At 63.3% G+C, this 16,414-nt stretch overlaps 3 protein-coding genes across 8 annotated transcripts in view; 1 reads left to right on the top strand and 2 right to left on the bottom strand.

Moving 5' to 3' along the window:
• Nucleotides 1–7,958, bottom strand: MST1R (macrophage stimulating 1 receptor). 4 transcript variants are annotated; one of them, XM_052679290.1, is made up of 21 exons: nt 7,669–7,958; nt 5,919–7,213; nt 4,749–4,937; nt 4,522–4,647; nt 4,282–4,452; nt 3,977–4,146; nt 3,732–3,909; nt 3,477–3,622; nt 3,212–3,373; nt 3,002–3,098; nt 2,704–2,925; nt 2,483–2,629; nt 2,261–2,417; nt 2,005–2,097; nt 1,704–1,925; nt 1,546–1,626; nt 1,288–1,469; nt 1,104–1,213; nt 863–1,028; nt 645–781; nt 1–568 (listed from the first exon to the last, which is right to left on the bottom strand). In XM_052679290.1, exons 2-21 carry the CDS (start codon nt 7,131–7,133, stop codon nt 340–342), a joined length of 4,200 nt encoding a protein of 1,399 aa, XP_052535250.1. In that variant the 5' UTR covers nt 7,134–7,213; nt 7,669–7,958; the 3' UTR covers nt 1–339. The 4 variants fall into 4 exon arrangements, 3 of the variants coding, with proteins under 3 accessions (XP_052535250.1, XP_052535249.1, XP_052535251.1); XM_052679289.1 differs by having other exon boundaries at nt 645–1,028; XM_052679291.1 differs by having other exon boundaries at nt 645–1,028; nt 1,704–1,844.
• A 505-nt stretch (nt 7,959–8,463) lies between these two features.
• MON1A (MON1 homolog A, secretory trafficking associated) lies at nt 8,464–13,326 on the bottom strand. Its single transcript, XM_052679333.1, has 6 exons — nt 13,067–13,326; nt 12,423–12,564; nt 11,726–12,193; nt 10,735–11,500; nt 10,462–10,609; nt 8,464–9,614 (listed from the first exon to the last, which is right to left on the bottom strand). Exons 2-6 carry the CDS (start codon nt 12,547–12,549, stop codon nt 9,474–9,476), a joined length of 1,650 nt encoding a protein of 549 aa, XP_052535293.1. The 5' UTR covers nt 12,550–12,564; nt 13,067–13,326; the 3' UTR covers nt 8,464–9,473.
• A 220-nt stretch (nt 13,327–13,546) lies between these two features.
• Nucleotides 13,547–16,414, top strand: part of RBM6 (RNA binding motif protein 6) — a 53,409-nt gene continuing 50,541 nt past the window's right edge. Inside the window, exon 1 of one of the 3 annotated variants that reach the window (XM_052679301.1) lies at nt 13,547–13,646. In XM_052679301.1, coding sequence (XP_052535261.1) covers nt 13,581–13,646 — 66 coding nt within the window. In that variant the 5' untranslated portion in view covers nt 13,547–13,580. Of the gene's footprint in view, nt 13,647–13,671; nt 13,693–16,414 lie in introns of those variants that run through there. The other 2 variants (XM_052679302.1, XM_052679303.1) reach the window with 2 other exon arrangements.

The raw sequence follows: 16,414 nt of genomic DNA, 5'->3' as shown, positions 1-16,414 counted from the left end.
TGGTAAAAATAGCATTTGGTTTTTATCAGTGATTCAACCCCCAAAATGGTGAATTTCCCCAGGGAGGCCCTGAAACCCCTGGAGACAGGTTAGGGTTCCCCACAGCAAGTGCTGGGGCTGAACACGGGGCCCACAGCACCTCACTGGTGCAGGATGAGCCCCACAGCACCCTGCCAGCATGGGATCAAGTGGTGGGAACCCCATGGGACTTGGCACCGTCCCAGTGTGCAGCACAAGACAGCATCCACAGCACCCAGCACCCAGCCCATAGGGTGGGTGCACTGGGCTGTGCCCCACAGCTCCCCTTGGGGGAGCGCACCCACGGTGCAGAGCACCCCATCAGCGCACAGCAGCATCCTCGTCCTCTTCATCTTCCTCGTCCTCGCTGTCGGGCAGCTGCCCCATGGGGAAAGGAGGGCTGCTCTCCAGGTTGACGTAGGTGACGGCCAGGTTGACGTAGTGCTCACCCTCCAGTGAGGCCAGCACACGCTCGAGCTCACACACCAGCCCCGAGAAGGATGGCCGCTCCTCAGGTGTGGGTGCCCAGCAGCTCAGCATCACCCCATACCTGCCCCAACAACGCGTCAGCACCAGCACTGCCTGGGGGGGATCCCACCTCCCCGCTGCCCCCCGGCCCCACTCACAGCGTGTCGGGGCAGGGCTGGGGCTGCGGCAGGCGCCGACCCCGCAGCAGATAGCGGGCCATGTCATAGGGGTCCACCTCGGGGTACGGCGACGCGCCTCGCGTCAGCAGCTCCCACATGAGCACCCCAAAGGACCACTGTGGACAGAGAGCCGCGCTGGGGCAGGGGGACAAGGAAGGGGACAAGGGATGGGGATAAGGACAGGGGGGACCACCTACCACATCTGACTTAGTAGTGAACTTTTGGGTCTGTAGGCTCTCCAGCGCCATCCACTTGACGGGCAGCTTGGCGTGCCGGTGCTGCCGGATGCTGTAGTACTCCTTGCCAAACACATCCCGCGCCAGCCCAAAGTCAGCCACCTTCACTGTCAGCGTCTCATCCAGCCTACGGGCACAGGGTCAGGGCCAGCACCCCATCGGGGCGCTAAGGATGAGGGACCCCGAAACCAGCTGCACTCACATGCAGTTCCTGGCCGCCAGGTCCCGGTGCACAAATTTTTTCTGGGCCAAGTACTCCATGCCCAAGGCCACCTGGAGCCCGAAGCCGATGAGCTCCTTCACCGTGGGGCTCTGCAGGGTGGGAGTGGTGAGCTGGGCGAGCTCGGTCCCCAGCACTCACCATATCCCCCCAAAGCACCCCATACCCGCTCCTGGGCACGGATGAAGTGGCGCAGGTCCCCGTGGCGCATGTAGGGCAGGACGACGAGGGGCAGCCCATGGCGGGGCAGGCAGACACCCAGCAACGAGAGCACCTGCGGGTGGTGGAAGCTCTTCATCAGGATGCCCTCGCGCAGGAACTCTTCCACCTCCTCCAGGTCTGTGATACCTGTGGGGAGCCGAGCCATGGGGCTGTGTGCTGCGAGGCTGTGTGCTGCGGGGCCAGGGCACAGGCGCTCACTCACGGTGCAGGGACTTGACGGCACAGTGCAGGTTGCCCAGCAGCGGGTCCATGTAGGTGCCATGGTACACACTGCCAAAGTGCCCTGTGGGGGACAGGTGGCAGTGAGATGTGGAGCTGGAGGGCGACGCTGTGCCTGAGTGCCCCGGGGTGCATCGTCACCTCTGCCGATGACGCGGCTGCGGTGGGTGATGAGCCGCTCCTCGGGGATGAGGATGTCCTTCACCTCCTCCAGCAGCTCTGGCCGCAGGTCCTCCAGGCAGCAAGATGTGGTCCTGAGCAGCGGCACCGGGGAGCCACCGCCTGCAGCATCAGCTCCAGCACCGGCACCGGCAAAGAGTCCATGGGGCCTGGTCAGGCCGGGGCTGTCTGCAACAGGCAGCACTGCCGGGACAGGGAGAGGTGCCTTCAGGTGCTGGGGCAGCACGGCCCTGGCACCCCAATGCCCACCAGCCCTGCTTACCCTGCACTTCTCTGTAGTCAACACTGGGGTGCTGGATGGTGATGGGGTGCTCGCTCCGGGCAGAGTGCACCAGCAGCTCCAGGTTCTCCGTCCCTGCAGGTGGGAGAACATGGGCAGGGGTGACTCTGGGACAAACAAGAATGAGTGGCACATTGGATGTGGGGTGGGACTGTGGGCAAAGGGTAAAACCATAGGCAGAGGATGGCACCGCAGACATGGGATGGCTGTGGGGCACCCGGCGAGCAGTGGCACTCACCCCTCCTCTTCCTCCAGCGCCAGCGGAGCAGCACAGCAGCCAGGATGCAGCAGACAAGGAAGGTGACACCAGTGCCCAGGGCCAGGCTGGCGGCCATGTCCAGCGAGGAGGCAGACAGCACCAAACCCAGTGCCTGGCAGGCGCCATTCACACAGATCTGGAGGAGCAGGGAATCAGCAGGGCCAGGAGCAAAGGGGTCGGGGTGCCCCGGGGGGTACCTACCTGCACAGGGGCCCCGGCGGGGGACAGATCCACGTCACGAGGCACGCGGCACGTCACCTCATTCTTCAGCACGTTGGGGTGGCAGTCCCGGCCCCCCACCGTCATGGTGATGTTCATACACCCAGCCACGGAGTCCAGCCCCAATTGCTGCCAGGACAGACAGCCCTGAGCCCGGCCAGCCCCACTGTGACCCCCCCAGCACGCCTCACTCCGCCACGTACATTCACTTTAACCTCATTATCGCCGGGTTTGAGTTGGTACCGCTCACCCTGCTGCCCGAAGGGGAACATCTGGGGCCGGCGGAAATAGCGCAGGCGGAACAGCCAGCGGCCAGCAGCCCCATCCAGCAGCACGCTCAGATTCCCAGGCACCGGCTTGGTCTCGACGGGGAAGGCCGGGCTGCAGCACAGCAGCCAGTCGGGCGACTGCGGACCCTCACACTCCTGTAGGTGAGCAGGAGGCTGCTGGCACGGTGCTGAGCGCAGCATGAGGGTGACAGCTTCCTACCCTGGTGCTCACCGTGGCTTCGGTCTTCCCACCGCCGCCGCCTTCAAATTGGATCTTGGCACGATACACTGAGTCCAGGTGGGTGCCGATGAGGGTGAGCATCGAGCCCCTGCAGCGGGCTGCGGTCAGGGCACCAGGCACACACGGTCCCCAGGGTGTTTGTGGTGCCCAGCACCTCAGCAAGGGGAAGACAGGGGTGTCCCTGCATCCCTACACGCTCACCCATAGCTGCAGTTGGGGACGATGGCCAAAACAGTGGGGTCGGGGCGGTACTCGAAGGGCAGTGGAGCCAGGAACTCCTCGCCGTCGACCCACAGGGCCACAGGGGCTGCACCCAGGCTGGTGGCAGCGGGAGCTGTGCACCGGATCTCCCCGTCGCCCTGGCTGGGGACACAGCACAGGAGCTGGAAGGGACAGTGGGACTGCGAGGGCATCCCCGCCCTGTGCCAACAGACCCTGCAGTGCTGAGACGATGGCTGGCCTGTACCTGGGCTGCCCATTCAGGGGACACTCGGAGCCATTGATCGTCACCCGCCAGCTGCTCCCTGCTGAGAGGTGGGTGCCACGGAGGGACACGAGGGTGCCACCGCCCTGGGGACCGAAGCTGGGGTGCAGGATGCTGATGCGGGGTTCCTGGGCAGAATCAAGGACGGCAGGGCAGGCAGTGAGCCAACACCGCACAGCCCAGCGCCCAACTCAAGGCACCCGGGGGCTGGTGTCACTGCCACCATGAGGACACTACCACAAAGATGAAGCCGCTGAGGGCGGTGGATCCCTGGACACGGAAGCTCGAGGACCCAGCAGACTCCGTCACATTGAGCACCACATCAGCCGGCCCTGCCGCTGCCGCTGGCTCCCCCGGCTCCAGCACACACACCAGCACGTCCACAAAGTCCTTGCGACGGAACGTGGGCAGCGGCCTGCAGGGTAACGGGGCTCAGCGGTGGGACAGGAACGACGTCCCCGCTGCGCCCCCCAGCACCGCACCTGTAACTCTCACTCTCTTCCGGCAGCACAGTGCAGCTTCGCCCTCCCACCGCCACCCTGTAGAGGTCAGTGAAGCTGCGGTGGGCGGTGGGGTCCGGCGGGGAACGGAAGGTCCTGCCGCAGAGCGTCACTCGTGTTTGGCCCCGCAGCGGCGCGCTCCTGGGGTGGAACTGCGGGACAGGCAGTGATGGTCGCGGGGGGCCCCACCGCTGGGTATGATGCCCAGCCCAGGGCAGGGCTCCCACTGCACATCACCCCACGTGCCACCTCCCTCTCTGCTCCCCCCCCTACCGGCGCAGACCTACATCAGTGAGGACGGGAGGGCAGCTGTCCCTCACCCAGGGGCCGGCACACTCGTGGTGCAGCCTGCAGCCGTCCCCGCACCAGCCGCAGCCCATGAAGCGCTCGGCACGCAGGCAGCGGTCACAGGTTAAGAAGTGGCGGCAGCCAGGGCCGGTGACATTCACACGCCACACCTGAGGACACAGAGCGGGGCTGAGTGGGGGGCTCTGCAGCCCCACACCCTGCCCCACTGCCCGGCTTACCTTGGTGCCAGCAGTAAAGAGCAGCGAGTGTCCCTGCAGCCCCACGGCGTGCTGCACCGGTGCCGGCTCCCCCAGGGAGAAGTTAGCCAAGGCGACCACGTAAGAGCTGGAGCGTTGCAGCACCATCTGCAGTGGGGCAGGCATCAGGTGAGACACCGGGCACCCGATGGGCACCGTGCAACTCTGCTGGGCACTGTGTGTCCTGCCTGGCCTCAGCTGGCACCCACCTGCAGGACACGTCCCTGTGCCGTGCCCAGGTGAGCCACCGTGACATTCTGGAGGACGGTGACGAAGATGGAGGTGAGGAGGATGCCGGACAGGCGTCCGTTGAACAGATCCACCTTGTGAGAGGCAGCGGGCACCAGGGTGGGCTGGTCCCAGCAGCTGGTGTTGGTCACTGGCGCCGAGAGATTCACCTGCATTCGAGCATAACGAGGGCACCTCAAAAACACCCCACAGCTCCCCACACCCTTACAGGTGGGTGCGAGCACCGGAGCAATTGTGGCTCTGAGATGGGAGATATTTTGGGACCGGAGAGTCCAGAGATGCATGTGCTGATCTCCCCTCTAGGCTGCAACAAAGAACCAGGGATTGTTGGAGGCGTGACGCATCCATGCCCCCCCACCAGGACATCCCCGAGCAGCGTCAGATCCTGCCCTGCCCTCCCTCCCCGTCTGCGTGTGGTTATGAGCTCAGGCACTGCAGGGCTGCTGTCCCAGTGCCAGCCCTAAAAACATACTAGGGCTTGGGGCAGAGGGGGATACAAAGCCCTGGTGTGCCTCTAGAGTCTTTCCCCAGATCCCCTCAGGATACGCGGAGCCGGGATCCCCTTCCCGGCAGCGTGATGCAGGGTGATGGTGAGCTGCTTGCTGCACGCAGCCAGGAAAGGGAGGAGATCTGGCTGCGCCTCGCCCTGGCTGAGAACAGGCGCGCTCATGCCATGTGTGCCAGCAGCTGCCCTGCCCCGTCCCCGCAGCGCGGCAGTCCCTGCCCTGCGGCGCTGTGGGACCGGTGACTCCGCACGCTTCCGCCCGCAGTCAGCTGGGCACACGGGGCGACGGTGGAGCAGCCGTGCAGAGGAGCACGAGCCCGTCCCCGCTGCAAGGAAACAGCCGAGGAGGGAGGCCGTATACAGCGCCGTGCTGGGGACAGCCACGGGCAAGGATAGAGGGTAGGGCGCTTCGAGCCCCACGGCACATCTGGGTCCTATGCAGCGAGCACAGCCAGAGCCTGCCACACCAGCAGAGCCCCAAAGCACGGTGACACCGGCCCGGCGCCAGCAGCCCGCGATAAGGTGGCGGGGGGGGGGAGGTGAGTGGCAGCGGTGACTCACCGCACCTGGGTGCCACCGCGTCCCAGGCGCAACCCGGCCCCAGCCCCGGCCCCGACTGACTCACGCTGTGCGGGCAATACTGCTGCGGCTGGAAGAAGCTGAGCCCCCGCTTCAACGTCTGCGTGCCGGTACCGCAGCACTTGTCCATGCCCTCTCGGATGGCCTGGTTGAGCAGGCGCAGGGGGAAGGCGCACACAGCCGAGTTGTGCTGCGGCTCACGGCTCTCCGGGTGGCTCTCGGCGAAGGCACCGAACAGCACGGTCTCGGTGCGGTCGATGCCGAGGTCCCGGGCCAGGTGAGCGCCGGGCTGGGCAGCACGGGCAGCCTGCAGCACGTTGTAGGCCACATCGCGCTCCGTCTCTTCCTCGGCCCCGCGCCGCCGCCGCCGCTTGGACTCGTAGCGGCAGTCGAGGACGATCTCGCGGTAGCGACGCAGGTCCGGCTCGTGGGCGCTGAGCCGAACCAGGCGCGTGTGGAACGCGGAGGAGCCGGGGAACTCCGGCTGCACCGTCACCAAGTAGACGTGGTCCCCGTCGGTGAAGGAATGCACGTAGTGGATGGGGTAGATGTCCTGGTAGCGCGGCAGCACCGTCAGTGAATGGAAGGGGTCGGCGAAGCCATCCCGCGTGCCCTTCAGCCTGCGCACCGCCACCGAACGCGGGCTGTAGCGCGCCGCCACGCTGCTGTTGACGGTGGAGCCCAGGTAGAAGGAGGCGGTGTAGCGGTCGGCCACCACGGTGGCGGTGCTCCCCAGGGGGCTGGCCACGCAGTCGGGGCAGGACGCGGGGCTGTTGGCCGAGGCCGAGTACAGGCAGCTGCTGGATGCGATGGTGACCTCGCCGCCCTGCACCTCCAGCTGGTGCAGGTAACAAAGCCCGCGCCGCGCCGCTCCGCAGCTGTACAGCCACGGCTCCACCGGGTCCAGCAGCAGCAGCACGTTGTCCACGTCCTCGGACCCCGGGGCATCCACGGCGGCTGGGCACAGGCGGCAGATCTCACAGCGGGCACTGCCTGTGGGTCCGGTGATGAGGACGGAGCGGAGGCGCAGCTCGGGATCGACCACCAGGATGCGGTTGCGGACGGCCACGAAGATGGTGGCCGGATCGGGGAAGACGGCGATGTTCTGCACGGGGCTGCCAGCATCGAGGCTGGGCAGTGTGTAGGGCACTGAGAAGTTGCGGGTGGAGCTGAAAGGGATGCGGGGGCACTGCCAGGCGCCGGCCTGCAGCAGGGATGGGGCGAGGAGCAGCAGGAGGCACACAGGGCATCGCGGCCCCATGCTGCCACCCGCACGAGTCTACTGATGGCACTCAGCACCAGGAGGGGCCGGGACTCGGGGAGGACAGGTCACCATCGCATCTGCAGAAGTAACAGGGGAAGGGCTTTACCCACGGCACTGGGGAGAGACATGTGCTGCGTGCTCCCCATGGCCGCGTGCCAGGTGCTAACGTGGGGACGGGTGGCACCTCTCCCTTCCCAAGTCCTTCCCACAGGCCTATGGAAGGTGACAAATCCCACCCGGAACGGCCCCTCCAAGCACCTCCTGGGGACGGGGACCCGATTGAGGGCCCCTCCGGCTTAGCAGGTTAGGGCTGGAGACCGGCCGCCAGCCCTGCAGGGACACCTCGGGGACCTGGGAGGAGCCCTCAGCCACCCTTCGGCAAGGAAACCGCCAAGCAGCCCCACGGCCGCTCTCCACCCCGCCCCGACGGGCCCGGTCCCGCTCCGGCTGTCCCCACCCGTCCCTCCCAGCGGCTGTCCCGTGCCAAACCGCGCCCTGTTCGGTACCGAGCCGTGCCCAGCCGGGCGCTCACCTGGTCGCTGCGCTGCGGGCAGTACCGAGCCCTATCGTACCGAGCCGTGCCGAGCCGTGCCGGGGCGGAGCGGGGCTGTGCCGGGTCAGGGCGGGGCGGGGCGGCTCCTACCCCCGCACCGTGCGGGGCTCCGGGTGCCGGGGGCGGTGCAGCAGGATTTGGTGACAACGGGCAGGGGAGAGCTGGCTCGGCCCCGGTTACGGCTGGCTGGTTTCCAGGCGGACGGGTCGGATCGGTTTCCCCGTTCCACAAGTGTAACTTATTTCTCCGGGACACGTCGTTTACCTCGTGGCTGCTTCCCTTCCCCCCCCCTTCCCTTCCTCCCCAAACTCGAGGGCTGCCTGCAGGCGGTGCCGGGCTCGCCGCCGCTCCCGTGGAAGGGAGAAAAGGGATGTTTTTGACCCCGTGAACCGCACAGATTTACCCTCAAAGCTCTGCGCTCGGGGCGGCTCGCAGCCACCCGCTCGGAGCGCTCCCCCGGCACTCACCTGGGCAGGGCTCGGCTCCCCGCCCGCATCCGCCGGGACTTTGCTCCCCGGAACGGGTCGCGCCCGCCGCCATCGGACTCAGCCTGCCCGAGTTGCGTAAACCCGGCAATGCTGCTGGCTGCGAGCCTTACCCAACAGCTCCTTCCTCCGTCCCCGAGGCTCCCTCCCGGTTTCGACATGAGCTGGTCCCAGCCGGCTCCTCCCGGAGCCTTTTGCCGCTCCCGCTCCGCCCGAGATGTCACCCAAATGGAGTCCGCGGAGCCCCGGATGCCTCCCGCCAACCCAACATTAACGTGCCGAGCCTCGATTCGGGTCCAGATAATGTTTATGAGCAAAGACAAGCGACTACAATCTGGCAGGAGCATAAATAAGGGAGCGGAGTCCCTGCGTTAGCCCTACCGGGTTCCTGCCAGTCCCTCGGTGTCACCGCGGGGGTTTCCCCTCCCGGACGCCCATCCCTAGGCACAGAGTCAGGCTGTGCTTCACGGGGACGCCCCGGGAGCCGTGCCCAGCGCTGTGCTGCGGGGTGCTCAGCCCCAGCCAGTGCCTGGGGACAGCTGGGGACAGCAGGGAGGAGGTGGTCCTCGCACAGCAAGCACAGCTCGAGGAGCTGCTTTTTGGACGATAGGGGACCCCATGACGCAGTGAAGACACATCAGTGCCCCATGCCAGCTGGGGCTCTGGGGGAGGGGAGGGGGACCACACCACAGCTGCTGCTTTGGAGCCAGCACCACGAGCACGCCGAGTGGCATCCTGGTACCCCGAGTCTCTCTGGGGCTGCTCGGTGTCCCTGCAGGCAGGAGCCCGCTGCCCTGCTTCTCAGCATCCCCAAGGACATCCTTCTTGTGGCCTCAGTGGAAAGGGACCAGGCACACATAGGTGCCAAGGGGACAAACCTGCTGGCTCCCAGCCTGGCTCCAGGACCATCAGGAGCTGCCTGGCACTTGGGGGGCCCAGCTCCCCTAAAGCGGGGAGAGGAGCAGTGCCAGCAGTGCCCCATCCAAGCCTGTCCCTAGCTGGGCGTTGTCACCTGCCCTCTGTGGACACAGCAGCACAAAGGACAGAGCGGGGGGCTGCAGAAGAAGGGCAGCCCCCCAGATGAGGGAAGCACTGCCTGCAGGTGAGAGAAAGCCCTGCTCACCACATTGCCTGGGCAGCTTCGATCCCCGACTCTCACACTCAGGTTGGGCAGTTTCCCCATGCCCTCAGGGTCCCCTGCGCCCTCTCCCCTGGCTCACAGCCCAGGCTTCTCAGAGAGATGAGCGTCCCGGCACAGCAGGGGTCCTCCAGGTGGCACCATGCCCTGGGCAATGCCTGTCAGTACGTCTGGGGTGTGAGGATGAAGAGCCGGTCTTCCTCCTTGCGGATCCACTTCATGAGCTTGTTGACAGCACTGATGGCACCTGCCTTGGTCCCCAGTGGACTGTAGCATATGTAGAGCTCGAAGGCGCTGGTGACCTGGGCAAAGAAATAGGGTAAATGCTGGCCATGCATCCACACATCCCTACATGCAGCTGGCACTGCGTGAGTCCACAGTGAGCTGCCGGGTTGGGATACATGAGCTTCTGAGCTGGGGGACATTAAAAACTGTGTCCAAGCAGGTCAAGGGAGGTGATCCTGCCTCTCTACTCTGCCCTGGTAATGCCACATTTAGAAGACTGTGTCCAGTTCTAGGCTCCCCAGTTCAAAAGACAGGGGTCTCCTAGAAGGAGTCCAGCAGAGGGCCACAAAGATGATGAAGGGCCCGGAGCACCTCCTGTATGAGGGAAGACTGAGTGGCCTGCGTGTGTTCAGCCTGGGGAAAAGAAGACTGATGGGGATCTGATACATGTTTATAAATATCTAAAGGGAGGTGGGAGGCAAATGGATGAGAGCAGGCTTTTCTCAGTGATAGGACAAGCAGTAATGGCCTAAAACCTGAATGCATGAAGTTCTGTACAAAGATGCAGAAGAACTTCTTTATAGTAAGGTGACAGAGCACTGGAACAAGCTGCTCAGAGAGGTGGAGGAGTCTCCTTCTGTGGAGTTATTCAAGACCCATCTGAATGCCAACCTGTGTGACCCATTGTAGGGTACTGCTTTGACTGGGGGTTGAGCTCGATCTCGAGGTCCCTTCCAAACCCTTTTGACCCCCGGTGATCAGCAGGGTAGCCCACATAGCTGTTCTATCACTCTCTGGCACAGGAACACCCAAAAGGAGCATGCCAGGCTGGGGGCCATCCTGGTCACCACAGTGCTGGAGCTGCACTGTGCCACTCAGGACCAGAGAGGTCGGGGTCATCCCAACTCTAAAGACAGCCCTTACCCAAGCCAGGAGGTTTTCACGTGGGCCTGTGAAGTAGATGTTCTTCAGGGGGCGTGACGAGTTGTGAGCCCGGCTGTGGAGGTACTGATAGAGCCCCAAGAGCCTTTCCTTCTCCTCCTCCCGCACGTAGGGTGCCTCGATCTCAGGGCTGCAGGAACACAGCACCCCATTAGCTCCTGCCTTTCTTGGAGAACGGGATTTGTGGAGAAGGCTTGCCCACGCCCCAGCCGTGCCCCAACAGTTCCCCAGCTGTTATTCTGCCAGCATCCTTACCTGGTGAAGAGCCCAGAGCTCTTGGACTTGTAGATGAAGTGCCGCAGGTCAGGGATGCCCACCTGGGCGACGCTGTAGAAGGGGGTGCGCAGGGCCTCCTGCAGAGCATGGTGCACTCCTCGCCGCCGCAGCCGCTCCTGGAAGCGCCGCTTGCAGTCGGAGACTGTGAAGAAGTCCTCGCGGTCAGTGGAGACCAACAGGAGGCACAGGTCCATCTCCTGCTCCAGGTAGGAGATGTGAGCGTGGAAGAAGCCGCTGGAATTGAACTTAGGGAGGCAAATGGGAGTCCAGGCTTCGCCCTCCCGAAAGGAGGAGGAGGAGCTGATGAGGTTGAAGAGCAGATGGAGGTCGATGGGGTGGAGGAACTGATCCTTCTTCCTCACAAGAGAAACCAGCTGGTTCCCTGACAGGAGGATGGAGAAGACCAAGCTCTTGGCCTTGGCCTGCTGGAGGCTGGTGCTGACTGCATCCCGCACGCTGGCAGCCAAGGGCAGGCAGCGCACGGCACCCATGAGGAAGCTGGGGTCGTGGGCCATAAGGTCCAGCAGGTTGTCAGTGATGCGCTCAGAGCCAGCAAGGAGCCTGCGCAGGTCGTAGTTCTGCTTCTGCTGGAAGATGTGGTTGAGCTGAGTCCAGGTGAGCAGGCTCAGGATTTGGTAATAGATGTAGAGCAGCTCATGGGCGATCTCCTGCTCAGACTGCCGGGTCCGTGCCACAGCCACCAGCACCAGCGGGCTCCTCCGCACAAAGACCACCTTGTAGCCGTCTGCTTGGGAGAGAGTCCCCATGGGTTGGGGACAGAGACGTAAGCCTGAGTGTGCAAGGCTGCAAGGGGAAGCTCCCACCTCCCCCCGGCCACTAGTCTGCCCCTGGGTTCAGCTAACATGTCCCACAGTGGCAGGGGCATGGGCTGAGCACTGCTGTGTGAACCCCTGGATGATGTGGGCTGGCATGCTGTGCCACCACCCTGTCCCAACCCCTAGCACAGTACCTGCGTGGATGGACCGGATGGCATTTTTCTCGGCCTCTAGGAAGGACACCAGGGCCATCATGACCCCCATGGTGCTGGAGAGGGCCTCCTCGGACCCGTAGCGGGAATACACGGGCTTGCCAGCCTCACTCAGCACAAAGACGTGCTTCCGATGCATGCGCCAGGTGTCCATGGTCACATCCTCCTCCTCCTTTCCTGACAGCACCGAGTCGTGGCGGGTGGCCTGTGGGGACGGCTCCAGCTTCTCCTCCTGGCTCTGTCTCATCTCCTCCTCCAGGTCGAGGGCCATGCCCGTGAGCTGTGTGCTCAGCTCGCTGAAGTCCTTACTGATCTGCTCCATGCTCGTGGGCTCAGCCGGCTCCCCTCGCCTCTCCTCAGGGCTCCGCACCACAGCCCCCCCCTCCTCAGGGCTGGTCAGGTCCTCGTAGGAGCGGGTGTGCACAAACATGGCTCCCTCCTGGCCCGCACCTGGAAACAAAGATCAGTGTCTACCTTGCACCAGTGCAGCAGATGGGTGATGCAAAAGGGACGGAGAGCATCAGGGAGGGATCTGGTGTCCTTCCCCTTGAGAAATAGTGGGGCATTCATTGTTGTGTCCCATGGCACCCAGAGATGCAGATCCTGCTAGAGAGCCCTGTACGCAGGATGAGGAATTGCTTTTCCCTCCCTCAGCCACCCTATGAGCTCTGTCCCTTACCCGGCTCCGTCCCCTGTGCCAGCCCCGGTGTGGGGCTCTCGGAGCGCTCTGCGTGCTGCCCATCGCCCGGCGCCAGGGACCCGTTGGGCACTTCCCAGCCTTTCTTCTTGTGTACATCCGCAGCCATTCCTTGGGGCGGGACCTGCGTGGAACCCACAATGTCAGCCCGCGGTATTCCCCTATGATCCCCTAGCGCTGGGCTGAGGCAGTACCAGCGTCCTTGTCCCCGCGCTGCTGGCTCAGTACAGCACCCGAGCTCAGCCAGACGTCAGAAAGCTGCTCTAATCCAGCAGGATTTCCTCCCTCGCGCGGCCCCAGCTCCTTCCAGGCCCCAGCACCTTTCATCCAGGCTTGGCCCCGATTACCTCTGCGCCTGAAAAGCTGCCGGGCAGGGAGCTGGGGGGGGGGCGGGGCGCAGGACAGGGGGTAGGCAGGGGGTCAGCGAGTGGACAGAGGGGGGAGAGAGAGCGCAGGCCCACGGCCCGTCCCAGCAGTGTCTGCGCAGGGCGGGTTTGTGGCTCTGTGGTCCAGGGAGGGAACGGGACGGCTCCGGGCCTAGGGGCGCTGAGGGGCTGCCCTGGGGAGGGGGCACATACGTACATACGTACATATGCGTACACGTACACAGTCGCACACGTACTCACATGCACACAGGAGCTCGGCAGCTCAGCACAACGGAAAGCAGAACGGGAAGCCGCGACACGGGACGGCCGAAGGACGCAGCGCGGCGCCCAGCGACCTTCGCGCCTCCTCCCGTCACGACGCGGCCTAAGCGCAGCGGGAGGCGCGGGCACGGCGGGCTGCTGCTCCCCGGCCTGCCCCTGCCCCTGTCCCGGCCCGCCCCTCGGCCGAAGACATCGCGGAGCCCGTCCCTCCCCGCTCCGCTCCTCCCCGCCGGCTCCGGCCGGGCCCGGGCCCTCCGGCCGCTTCCCCGCCCCCCGGACCGGCCCCAGCCCCTCCGCCCCGCGGAGCTGTGGGGTCCGTAGTCCGCACGCACGAACCCCGCGCTCGTTACCTCTATGGCGGGACTACATCTCCCGGCAGTCTCCGCTCCGCCCCGCTCCGCTGCCCCCCTCCCCCTGTGGCGCGGGCATGCCGGGAGCGGTAGTGCGGCCTTCGGACTCCGTTTCCCAGAGTGCCGCTCGGCGGGCCCGGAACATGGGGGGGCACCGGAAGTTCCGGTTCCCGTCAACGGAGCGCTGGGCCTGGCGCGGCGGTGTGCAGGTGAGGGGCGGTGCCGCCCCGCGGGTTCGGCCCGGCCCTGCGGGGGGTAGGCGGCGGCAGAAGGGAGACGGGGGCGGTGGGGGATGGCCGGGGAGCGGCGGAACGGGTTGCGGCTTTGCGTGGGGAGGGCCGCGGGCGCTGCCGTGGAGCCGCCCGGAACGGCGGAGCGGGGCCGTTTCCGGGGTGCCCGGCCGCGTCCTCGGAAGACGGGGCTCTCGGTGAGCCGCTCGGGCGCTCCAGGCTCGGCGGAGTTCCCGCGTGTCAGTGGGGCTTCCGAGGCCCTGCGTTCCGTTGTGAACGTCTCGCAGCCGCTGGTGCGTCGGGACCCGCCGGGTTTCCTTCTCGAAGTGCTGCTGAGGAGAGAACCCGCGTCCGTGTCCCGGTGGGGTGCCGGGAGGGGCCTCCGGCTGCTACCGAGCTCCCTGCGTGAAGCCCTTCGTGCCTAAGGAGGGCAGGAGTGTGGTGGGAGGGGCTGGAAGTTCACCCCGTTGTTTCTAATACACGCTTTTTGTAGCACGGTAGAACGAAAGAGAGTCTACACCGTTTTGTTTCACAGTGAAAAGCTCCAATATGGTGTCTGATAGACATAACTTGGATTTCTCTCCCTTCCCTTCCACCCTTCAGGGATGTGGTTTTGTTATTTTTACCGTGTAGGTTGGAGACCTTCAGTTCTAAAAGTGAAGCAACAAGATTCCTTGGCTGCTTTCAGTTCCTGTAGTGTGGGGAAATGTTTTCATTTATACCTCCCATAACGCTGGAGTTTCACAGAGGTTTTTCCCTTTCCTTAGCCTTACTCAAACTTGATTGGCTGCAATGTTGTTCCATAGCAGATTACTTTCTCTGTTTGCTGAGCGTAGCCCTGTGCATATTTGATTTCTTCATTGTCTATAAATACCAAGGTTGGCAGCCTTGGCAAAGTCTGGGGAGAAGTTGGAAGTATCAGGGTGCTTTTCTCAAAATTGCATCTCTCCAAGCTTTCATATTGCCTGCTCCATGGCCAGCTGCCCTCCTACCCCAGCGTGCCACAAGGGGTGCAGGCTGGGAGGTGCTCAGGGCAGTGCTGGCTCTCCTGTTGCTTTCCCTTAGGGGAAACCTTTTTTTTCCTGGAAAATGACTGCTTAGTGTAGCTTGGCTACCTGACTCTGATGTACAGCACCATTATTTTATTGTACTGTGACGTAAGAGATCTGAAAGAACAGGGTCTGCTGCCAGGCTTGGCATGTTCGGTTGGGAAAGCAGAACCGGATCATCCCCAAATCAGCAGCAGTGTTTGCCAGGCTGTTTGGGGCGCATTGAAAGAGTTGGATTCTGCATCAGGAAGTCCGTGGGTGTGATGGCCAGGGCACACTGAGCCCTCTGGACTGTCCCCTGACTGCTGGGAGGGCTGTGGGACCCCCAACTGCCAGAGGAGCTGCAGCCACAGAGGAGCTTTCTTGATAGTGGTGAGGCACTGGCACAGGTTGCCCAAGGAGGCTGTGGATGCCCCATCCCTGCAGGCATTCAAGGCCAGGCTGGATGTGGCTCTGGGCAGCCTGGGCTGCTGGTTGGCGACCTGCACACAGCAGGGGGTTGGAACTGGATGAGCGCTGAGCTCCTTTGCAACCCAGGCCATTCTGAGATTCTATAATTAGGGTGCACCTTTGTGCCTTCTTTGGGGTCTCTGCCAGCAGGAAGCAGAACTGGCTGGAGGGGATGAGGGAAGTATAATACATACTCATAGGATGTGCATCAGCCATCCTGAATCCTCAGTATAATTATAACAGCTAATCATCATTTTAAAAGAGCTGTAAATCTGGGCTCCTTGAGTAACTTGGACCACATTGTGTGTTCTGTGGCTGTGCTGTTGTTGTTTTAAAGCGTCCTTTATTACCATCCCAGCACTCAAGGGTGGATTTTTGCTATGCTTTCCTGTTGGCCAGACCCCCTCCACAGGCTCCGTTAGTGCATCTTTGGCAAACAGCCTCACTCACTCTGACCCATCTGCCTGCACCATGGAATGATGGGTTAGGAGCCTCCCGCTGTGCTGCTGCTCGTGGCTCTACCAAAAATGTGCTTTTGTCAGCAGATCTGCCTTGATTTCCTTTTGCCTGCTCTGGTCCTGGTTGCATCACCTCTGTAAGTAATGCCAGGCAGTGAGGGGTTGTGAGCAGAGAGGCAGGAGCTGAGCTGGTGGTCACCTGGTGCAATAGGATTGGGGGTCCTGGGAGTGCCTCACTGCATCTTTTGTAGCAGTTGCATCAGAGAGACTTCGGTGTTGATGGAGGGCTGCAGAGGTTCTGTCCTTGTGCTGTGGTTTGCTGTCACTTTGTTTTGTGAGGCTGCGTCGTGAAATGGATCGCTGAAATGGCACGGGTTAAATATACCTCCTTTGGAGGGTTATCCTGGGTGCAAACCCAGGAAAGCACAAGCTGGCACAGCCAACACGGTGCCTGTTGCCAAAGGCAGAGCAGAGACAGCATGTTGTGTGAGGCTGAACAGGGGATGGTTTGAGCCAGTGTTGCTGCCCATGTCGTTGAACCAAGACCTCGTGACTGTGGATGCTGCTGCATGGCTTGCTTGGTCTATGCTGGCTCTGATCTCAGTCCAATGCCATTGTTTCCTCATCTAATAATTTGAATATTATGTCTAAACAGTTCCTTCCCTTTCTTCTGAAAGGAAAGAACAAGAAACTCCAGGTCTAGAGGCTGCTAAAGATCACAGATGGGAGGGCTGGCTGCTGTCAGCCACCATAGCAGGGAGTGCCACAGCCATCTCCCCTTGCCTGTCCT

This window comes from Tympanuchus pallidicinctus, unplaced genomic scaffold, assembly GCF_026119805.1.
Source record: "Tympanuchus pallidicinctus isolate F22 unplaced genomic scaffold, pur_lepc_1.0 scaffold17, whole genome shotgun sequence".
Classification (NCBI taxonomy): domain Eukaryota; kingdom Metazoa; phylum Chordata; class Aves; order Galliformes; family Phasianidae; genus Tympanuchus; species Tympanuchus pallidicinctus.
This window is presented reverse-complemented; position numbering and strand designations above follow the sequence as displayed.

Coding starts and splice junctions, on each gene's coding strand:
- MST1R (XM_052679289.1), bottom strand. CDS start 7,133: ATGGGGCCGCGATGCCCTGTGTGCCTCCTGCTGCTCCTCGCCCCATCC. Junction 2,630..2,703: donor ATAATGAGGTTAAAGTGAAT/GTACGTGGCGGA, acceptor CTGTCCTGGCAG/CAATTGGGGCTGGACTCCGT. Junction 2,418..2,482: donor CCGCCGGGGCCCCTGTGCAG/GTAGGTACCCCC, acceptor CTGCTCCTCCAG/ATCTGTGTGAATGGCGCCTG.
- MON1A (XM_052679333.1), bottom strand. CDS start 12,549: ATGGCTGCGGATGTACACAAGAAGAAAGGCTGGGAAGTGCCCAACGGG. Junction 11,501..11,725: donor CATCCGGTCCATCCACGCAG/GTACTGTGCTAG, acceptor TCTCCCAAGCAG/ACGGCTACAAGGTGGTCTTT. Junction 10,610..10,734: donor AGCTCTGGGCTCTTCACCAG/GTAAGGATGCTG, acceptor GTGTTCCTGCAG/CCCTGAGATCGAGGCACCCT.